At 33.9% G+C, this 9,546-nt stretch overlaps 1 protein-coding gene across 2 annotated transcripts; it reads left to right on the plus strand.

Moving 5' to 3' along the window:
* The first annotated feature begins 518 nt into the window (after positions 1-518).
* On the plus strand, positions 519-9,177 carry LOC111372375 (heparanase-like protein 1). Of its 2 annotated transcripts, none has more exons than XM_022994690.1 (10): positions 519-923; positions 1,214-1,479; positions 1,561-1,597; positions 1,733-1,916; positions 3,046-3,194; positions 3,514-3,747; positions 4,465-4,654; positions 5,026-5,151; positions 5,234-5,333; positions 8,500-9,177. In XM_022994690.1, the coding sequence occupies exons 2-10, from the start codon at positions 1,264-1,266 to the stop codon at positions 8,890-8,892; spliced, it is 1,629 nt and encodes a 542-aa protein (XP_022850458.1). In that variant the 5' UTR covers positions 519-923; positions 1,214-1,263; the 3' UTR covers positions 8,893-9,177. The 2 variants fall into 2 exon arrangements, with proteins under 2 accessions (XP_022850458.1, XP_022850459.1); XM_022994691.1 differs by having other exon boundaries at positions 526-871.
* Positions 9,178-9,546: the final 369 nt, after the last annotated feature.

The raw sequence follows: 9,546 nt of genomic DNA on the forward strand, positions 1-9,546 counted from the left end.
GATGGAGGGGGCATCGGTCAGCATTATGGACACTGTTATGGTGTCCATTATATTCAAGAAGAATAATCATATACTTATTAATATTTTTATACATAAAATTTAATTTTAAAAATAAGATAATAATAAAATTCGAGAGGGATTTGAAGAGAGACCATATTCTCCGCTTCAACCTGATTTCTTTGACCGACTTGTACAGGGCAAGGCAAAATTGGAGGGCTTTTTTTATTTTATTATGAAAAATTGGGGGGTTTTTTTTTTTTTTTTTTTTATTATACTGTGTGTACACAATAGTGTGCACAAACATTACATCCTCCTCCTATGAAGGGATTCACATACGATAAAATATTCGTGGCTCCCTCCATGTGAGGGGAGTATAATCTATTGTGTACATCTTATGGTGTACACATAGAATAATCTTCTTCTTCATTTTATTTTATTTTATTTTTTCTCATCATCTATGGATAAAATAACCTAAAATTACGTAAAAGTAGGTTACAGGAACTCTTAAGCTTAGCCAAATATTGTGTAATTGTTCTTGTTGAAGAGAGAACATTTTTGAGCTTCTCGGATAACTTATAATCTCAGCAAAATAATTGGACCTCTGTCAAGACAAAACATACTCCATTATTTTATTCTTATCCTTTCCAATAAAGCTGTTTTATGCCAAATATCTGAAAATCACTTCATGTTTTTTTAATCTGACACCACACTCCCCTTTTAAATATTTGTAAATTCGGTCATTTTTTTGAGAAATCTGAGACAAACCCAGTTCCCGTGACACTATTTTCTTGTCTTTAGAACCGGAAAGAAAACTGCAGAATTGGATCTTCATTCTTGCCATTAATGGAGAATGTTCTGTTCTTGAGCTAAGGTTTAATTTTTATGGCTGTGATTTATTTTCGTTCTTGTTCAAAAAATTGGAGGTGCGTATTGGCCTATTGGGTAGATCTTTTTCTCGCATTATATTTAGTTTTTAGCGTTACCTATTGAATGGTTCTTTGATTATCTGCTGATGTTTTAATTAATTATGCTGTAAATTTTTATACTTTTTATATTACTGGTTTGATGCTGTAGATTTTTAGAGATTAATAGCGTAGAAAATTTTCATATTCTTTTTAAATTATTCTTACTTTGGTTGGATTCTGAGTTATTGTTTTATCTTTCAAGTGCGTAAATGCTACTAAAGTTTCTTATTTTGATTCATATTTTGTAGAAATTTTGATTAGTTGGATTGGCAGTGAAGCTTCTATATTCGATCAATTAATGGGATTTCAAATCTCATTATTCTTCGTCTTACTACTAGTGTTTTCCACATCAATTTTGGCACAAGATTTGGACGATGCAAGACTTGTCATCGATGCAAACACAACTATTGCTGAAACAGACGACAATTATATATGTGCTACTATTGATTGGTGGCCTCATGATAAGTGTAACTATAACCAATGCCCGTGGAATTTTTCATCTGTTATAAATCTTGTAAGAATTTTTTGGCTTTCTAATATTTACCGATGATTTGATTTAGATATGTTTTCATTATTATTTTACTTCAATTGTCAGGATTTGTCCCACCCTTTTCTTGCCAATGCCATTCAAGGTTTGCATATTCACATTGCTTCGTCATCAAAAATGTTTCCATTAAGTGCACTAGAACTGAAAAAATGAATTTTTGTGCTCTCCTAAGTTATATCTTAGCTTTAGTAACTTCGTATTTCATTTTGTTGCTCAACAGCTTTCAAGAATTTGAGATTAAGACTTGGTGGTTCTTTGCAAGATCAAGTACTTTATGATGTGGGGAATTTAAAGACTCCATGCAAACAATTTGGGAAGGATAAATCTGGGTTATTTGGATTTTCCAAGGGATGCTTACATATGAAAAGATGGGATGAGCTGAATAAATTTTTCAAGAGGACTGGGTAAGATCCAGTTTTCAATGTTCATTTACATATAATGATGAGCATGTCACTTGCATGGGACTGAGATTTGACCATTGAACACTTAATCTAAAATCACAACAATAGTTACTTAGTTTGGCTGATCTATGTCCATGCAAAATCCATTTAAGAAGGAAAAAATCACGAGAATTAATTAATGAAGAGATCTTGAATGACTATCTAAAATTTTGATGAGAAAAATAAGCCCCCCATCTATGTAAATTTAGTGAACGACAAAACATGGTATACTTTATGTGTTATTTGGGCTTCAGAATTCAAGGTATACTTAATATTTGTTTTTTTTTTTTCCCTTCTCTATACCTCTCCTCTGTCCTTATGAATCCAATGACTTGCATCCCAGAATAAATAAACGATGCAACTGCTAACACTATCCTTGGACAAATGTTCACAGAATTTAACACCTCAAAGGTTTCTTTTTCATATTTAAATTCCATCAATTGTTTGGTTGAGTCATTGTTAATTCTAGGAGGAAAAGAAAACAAAACAAAAAAATGAGCTTCCGACTATTAAGAACCTTATATCAAGAACTCAGCTATACTTGGCTTGACATTCATAGCTCTGTTAGCTTAATCGTATAAACAAATGTAATTTTTTGTTGTAAGAGAGGATATGTAACCCTTCATAGGTTTCTTTTGTGAGTTATGGAATTGTTACATCAAAAGTTTGCCTGGGTTATTGTTAATTCTATTGAAAAAACAAAGCAAAATTGAACTTCTGAAGGAATTTAGAGGGTTAAATCTAAAACTCAGATGGGTTGGCTTGTCGTTCATAGCTCTTTTAGGGTCATTTATAAACAAATGATATTTGGTAGTCTGGCATATTTCTTGAAAAATTTACGAACTAATTTCAGACTAATCAATGCGGCACACTTTTCCATCTCTTGAAGAGTGATCTTTTGGTGTCCACATAATTGAAATTTTGGCTACACGAGTGTTCTCCCATGCATGCATTCGGGTTTGAAATGAGTTTGGAGTAGATAGTAGTTGGGTTTAAATTAATTCGTTTCTGATTGTTAGAGTTTTCTGTTCGGTTCACAGAAACCATCATGATTCTTAAAATCCTATCTAGTTCTGTTTTGATGTCTTTGCAGAGCTGTGGTGACATTTGGCTTGAATGCATTACATGGGAGGCATCATTCTGGAAGAGGTTCTTGGAAGGGAGATTGGGATTCCAGCAATGCTCACGATTTCATTAAATACACTATCTCCAAGGGTTATCGAATCGATTCTTGGGAATTTGGTAATAGTATTTTGACATGTGATTGTTTAGAGTGTGTTTGACTGAGCTCAGAAAGTTTACTTACAACCATAAGTAATAGCTAAAATGAATATATTTTTATTGATCAAAATTGAAACTAATTTAGGGGAGAATTGATCTCAAAATTAGTTCTTTTTTACTTCAAAAAGTACCTTTTGTAATATTTTTGTGAGAAAAAAGTTACTAAGAGTGACATATTTTTAACTTAGACAAATATGGTCTTAGCCAATTTTAGAATTCTCAACTTTGTGAACTAGAAAGGTTTACTTTTCTCACTTTCTCCTTGTCTTTTATGTTGCAGGTAACGAGTTGTCTGGCAAGGGAGTAGGTGCAAGTGTTGGTGCCAAGCAGTATGGAAAAGATTTAATACATCTAAATTCTATCATAGACGAATTGTATACAAACTTCGAGCCAAAACCTATTCTCTTGGCACCAGGAGGGTTCTATGATAAGTCGTGGTTTGAACAGCTACTTCAGGTTTCAGGTCCACGTGTTGTTAATGCTTTGACACATCACATATATAATTTGGGTCCAGGTTGGTATTTCTTGTCACTTATTTCATTGCAAATATCATGGTTCTTGTGCATTTATATTATTGCAAGATCCAAAATCAGTTAATCAATCTGGATTCTGTGCTAAAACTGTAACATTTTGTTGTTTGCCAGTGTAAACGGAGTCTTAAGGCTCTTAGCTAAGTAACAACTTGTCATGTATTCAATTCAGTGAGTCTTTTGACCTTAAATTATTTATTGCACATTTGTGAAGATAAGCAAAACTTTATTGAATCTATTCATTGCATTTGGGTATTGATTATTTCTGTAAACACTTGGTAAATTTATGTCGTCATAAGATAATAAATGGCAGAGTGTTATACATTTCACTCAATTTCCCTTTTAGGATCATGGTCGAAGATAAAATTACATGTCAGAAAAAGCATTGACCACTTCAGATGTGGCTCGTCCATTTGTTTTTCAATGATCTCCAGTCTCCACTAGATTCTTTTGTTCAGTTCTAATGTTGTGAAGGTGAAGTCCGGGGAACCGTGCACAAAAGTCATGTCAATTGTTATTCATTCCTTAACAAGAATTGACAAAAAAAGCTATTGCAATATTGCATTATGATAAGAAAAATATTCAGTTTTCCAATTATTTATTAACATGAAGTAACTTCATCAATTATTTATGTGCGTATGACAGTGCCTGAATGTACTAGAAGGGCAAAAGTTCTGATTAGTAACCTCTTCACATTTCAGGGAATGATCACAATCTCATTAAAAAAATCCTGGATCCTGATCACTTGAATAAAATATCAGCCACATTCAGAAATCTTTCGCTCACCATTCGAATGAATGGTCCTTGGGCTTCTGCTTGGGTTGGCGAATCAGGTGGTGCCTACAACAGTGGCGGTCCTAATGTATCTGACACATTTGTTGACAGCTTTTGGTAAATTTTCTGCTTTTCTTGCACTACTTACAGTTCATAAACTCTAATTATGCTTCATATTGAAGAGATCGAGAATTGGTATGCATGATTTTGAGCATGTTCGGCTCAGCTTAAAAAATAAGTAAAAGTTACTTTTGACTTTTTGTTTCTTTTGGCTGAGTTATTTTTTAGTTATTTTCAAGGAAATAAGATACTTATTTCAAAGGTAACTCTTAACCTATTATCAAATAAGCTTATTTATGTCTAATTACGATCAATCAAAACATTATTTATTTTAGTTTTTACTTTTTAACTTATAAGTGAACTTTTTAAGCTTAGCCAAATGGATTCTCAGACAAAAGTGAACGTCTTCATCTGTGTATGGAATGTAGGTATCTAGATCAGCTCGGGATGGCGGCCAAGTACGATACTAAAGTATATTGCAGGCAAACTTTTATTGGTGGAAACTATGGGCTTCTTAATGCAAGTACATTTGTTCCAAATCCTGATTTTTACAGGCAAGTATAATGACTACATAATTAAGATAAGCTTCTCCTTTATGGCTGTTTAGATAAATCTAAAGTAACATCTACAATGCAGTGCACTTCTCTGGCATCGGCTTATGGGAAAAGGAGTTCTCGATGTTAACGGCCATAGATCCTCGTATTTGCGCTCGTATGCTCATTGTTCAAAAGAAAGAGTAAGAACTTTGTTTATCACACATTGTTTACACTGATAAAATATGACAAATTTCATGCTTGTACTTCCAAATTTGTATTTGGATGATATGTGAAGGAAATATTTACATATAGAACCGGTAATGTGCAAGTGCACAAGACATGAATTATCATCTTTTGCATGCTTCAATTCTGTACTATAGATTTCTCTGTGTTCAGTGCTGAGCCAAGTCTTGCACGGTAATAAAATTAACAGATAGCAGTAGAATTCTCTTTGTTCTTTTCTTTGCTACTTGCTTTTGAATGTTTAAACTATGCAAATTTTGTTTCTTTTCTGTTGATGCTCAAGGATCCACTGCAGTTCATCTGGTTCTTTTTTACTTCAAAAAGTACCTTTTGTAATATTTTTGTGAGAAAAAAGTTACTAAGAGTGACATATTTTTAACTTAGACAAATATGGTCTTAGCCAATTTTAGAATTCTCAACTTTGTGAACTAGAAAGGTTTACTTTTCTCACTTTCTCCTTGTCTTTTATGTTGCAGGTAACGAGTTGTCTGGCAAGGGAGTAGGTGCAAGTGTTGGTGCCAAGCAGTATGGAAAAGATTTAATACATCTAAATTCTATCATAGACGAATTGTATACAAACTTCGAGCCAAAACCTATTCTCTTGGCACCAGGAGGGTTCTATGATAAGTCGTGGTTTGAACAGCTACTTCAGGTTTCAGGTCCACGTGTTGTTAATGCTTTGACACATCACATATATAATTTGGGTCCAGGTTGGTATTTCTTGTCACTTATTTCATTGCAAATATCATGGTTCTTGTGCATTTATATTATTGCAAGATCCAAAATCAGTTAATCAATCTGGATTCTGTGCTAAAACTGTAACATTTTGTTGTTTGCCAGTGTAAACGGAGTCTTAAGGCTCTTAGCTAAGTAACAACTTGTCATGTATTCAATTCAGTGAGTCTTTTGACCTTAAATTATTTATTGCACATTTGTGAAGATAAGCAAAACTTTATTGAATCTATTCATTGCATTTGGGTATTGATTATTTCTGTAAACACTTGGTAAATTTATGTCGTCATAAGATAATAAATGGCAGAGTGTTATACATTTCACTCAATTTCCCTTTTAGGATCATGGTCGAAGATAAAATTACATGTCAGAAAAAGCATTGACCACTTCAGATGTGGCTCGTCCATTTGTTTTTCAATGATCTCCAGTCTCCACTAGATTCTTTTGTTCAGTTCTAATGTTGTGAAGGTGAAGTCCGGGGAACCGTGCACAAAAGTCATGTCAATTGTTATTCATTCCTTAACAAGAATTGACAAAAAAAGCTATTGCAATATTGCATTATGATAAGAAAAATATTCAGTTTTCCAATTATTTATTAACATGAAGTAACTTCATCAATTATTTATGTGCGTATGACAGTGCCTGAATGTACTAGAAGGGCAAAAGTTCTGATTAGTAACCTCTTCACATTTCAGGGAATGATCACAATCTCATTAAAAAAATCCTGGATCCTGATCACTTGAATAAAATATCAGCCACATTCAGAAATCTTTCGCTCACCATTCGAATGAATGGTCCTTGGGCTTCTGCTTGGGTTGGCGAATCAGGTGGTGCCTACAACAGTGGCGGTCCTAATGTATCTGACACATTTGTTGACAGCTTTTGGTAAATTTTCTGCTTTTCTTGCACTACTTACAGTTCATAAACTCTAATTATGCTTCATATTGAAGAGATCGAGAATTGGTATGCATGATTTTGAGCATGTTCGGCTCAGCTTAAAAAATAAGTAAAAGTTACTTTTGACTTTTTGTTTCTTTTGGCTGAGTTATTTTTTAGTTATTTTCAAGGAAATAAGATACTTATTTCAAAGGTAACTCTTAACCTATTATCAAATAAGCTTATTTATGTCTAATTACGATCAATCAAAACATTATTTATTTTAGTTTTTACTTTTTAACTTATAAGTGAACTTTTTAAGCTTAGCCAAATGGATTCTCAGACAAAAGTGAACGTCTTCATCTGTGTATGGAATGTAGGTATCTAGATCAGCTCGGGATGGCGGCCAAGTACGATACTAAAGTATATTGCAGGCAAACTTTTATTGGTGGAAACTATGGGCTTCTTAATGCAAGTACATTTGTTCCAAATCCTGATTTTTACAGGCAAGTATAATGACTACATAATTAAGATAAGCTTCTCCTTTATGGCTGTTTAGATAAATCTAAAGTAACATCTACAATGCAGTGCACTTCTCTGGCATCGGCTTATGGGAAAAGGAGTGCTCGATGTTAACGGCCATAGATCCTCGTATTTGCGCTCGTATGCTCATTGTTCAAAAGAAAGAGTGAGAACTTTGTTTATCACACATTGTTTACACTGATAAAATATGACAAATTTCATGCTTGTACTTCCAAATTTGTATTTGGATGATATGTGAAGGAAATATTTACATATAGAACCGGTAATGTGCAAGTGCACAAGACATGAATTATCATCTTTTGCATGCTTCAATTCTGTACTATAGATTTCTCTGTGTTCAGTGCTGAGCCAAGTCTTGCACGGTAATAAAATTAACAGATAGCAGTAGAATTCTCTTTGTTCTTTTCTTTGCTACTTGCTTTTGAATGTTTAAACTATGCAAATTTTGTTTCTTTTCTGTTGATGCTCAAGGATCCACTGCAGTTCATCTGGAACTAGTTATCCCATCCTTGGGTTTACGCTATACAAATCTGTGGTATTTCTTGGTCAAAGACTTGTACATCTGAATAATTATCATCTTTTGCATGCTTCAATTCTGTACTATAGATTTCTCTGTGTTCAGTGCTGAGCCAAGTCTTGCACGGTAATAAAATTAACAGATAGCAGTAGAATTCTCTTTGTTCTTTTCTTTGCTACTTGCTTTTGAATGCTTAAACTATGTAAATTTTGTTTCTTTTCTGTTGATGCTCAAGGATCCACTGCAGTTCATCTGGAACTAGTTATCCCATCCTTGGGTTTACGCTATACAAATCTGTGGTATTTCTTGGTCAAAGACTTGTACATCTGAACTTTCTGCATCTTCATCAATCAGCAATGAAATTTATGCTTTCGGCATGTTTGTTAAGGAGGATTGAAGAGAACGGGACAGTATTACAAATTCTTAATCTACTAATTGCTTTGTCCTTGTTCCAGGCTGGTGTAACTTTACTTCTGATCAATCTAAGCAATCAAACTACGTTCAAAGTTGACGCCAAATGCACTGGCAATACAGAACTGCACTTGAAAGAGAGAGTCGATAACAGGAAAATGTATTTTGCTCACGGTCTTAAGAGGTCGTTTTCTTGGATCGGAAACAAAGCATCAGATGAAAGATTATTCCGAGAAGAATATCATTTAACTCCAGAGGCTGAGAACCTTCAAAGCAAAATCATGTTGCTGAATGGACAGGCACTGCAACTCACTGAAAGAGGAGACGTCCCAAATTTATCTCCAGTTCGTCGTGGTATAAATTCTCCCATAAATATTACTCCTTTATCCATCAAGTTCATAGTATTTCCCAACTTCAACAGTCCTGGGTGTAAATAGAGTCAGTAGATCAGTTCATATCTGTTTACCACAAGATGTATCAGATTGCTTTATTCTCTATTGCAGATTGTTGCCAATTTATTTTTTAGGAACAATAATGCAATTAATGTAGGGACATATATCCCACATATGGAAGACATTTGAATTATATGTATTCTTATTTAAGGGCATTTAGTACGATCTATTCGATGAGCATCTCCGGAATGTACGTTCTAAATTGAATAGAAGGCGTTACTACCTGTTGTGATCAATACACAGAGGAAGCCGAATGGAGATTTTCAAGGATACTTTACCTTTGTGATGAAGATGGAATATTCCATTTCAATGTCTTGTCATTTTCTTTTATATATTTACTATTTAGTACTTTTTATATTTTCTAAGAAACTTTACTAGATGGGTTTTTTTATGCAGCCGCCAATCTCATTTGGGATGCAATTGTTTGATTTAATCTGCTTGCATGGAAAAATACTTCACAGCCTTGCACCAGATGGAGGTGTGGCACCATCTGGTTTCATTTGCACTTTTTTTTTTTTTAGTCATTATCTGACAAATTGCTGTCAAATGTCTTCTGTATAAATTCTGGAAGCCAAATTCTGCATGTGTAGAATGAACTTTGTTACAGGTACCTGAAGTTTGACACTCTCGGGTTACCTG

This window comes from Olea europaea, chromosome 23 (assembly GCF_002742605.1).
Source record: "Olea europaea var. sylvestris chromosome 23, O_europaea_v1, whole genome shotgun sequence".
Classification (NCBI taxonomy): domain Eukaryota; kingdom Viridiplantae; phylum Streptophyta; class Magnoliopsida; order Lamiales; family Oleaceae; genus Olea; species Olea europaea.

Bases quoted from the DNA above. Each gene is read 5' to 3' on its own strand.
- LOC111372375 (XM_022994690.1), top strand. From the start codon at position 1,264: ATGGGATTTCAAATCTCATTATTCTTCGTCTTACTACTAGTGTTTTCC. The intron at 1,480-1,560 runs GTAAGAATTTTT...TTCAATTGTCAG, and splicing joins TTTCATCTGTTATAAATCTT to GATTTGTCCCACCCTTTTCT. The intron at 3,748-4,464 runs GTTGGTATTTCT...TTCACATTTCAG, and splicing joins CATATATAATTTGGGTCCAG to GGAATGATCACAATCTCATT.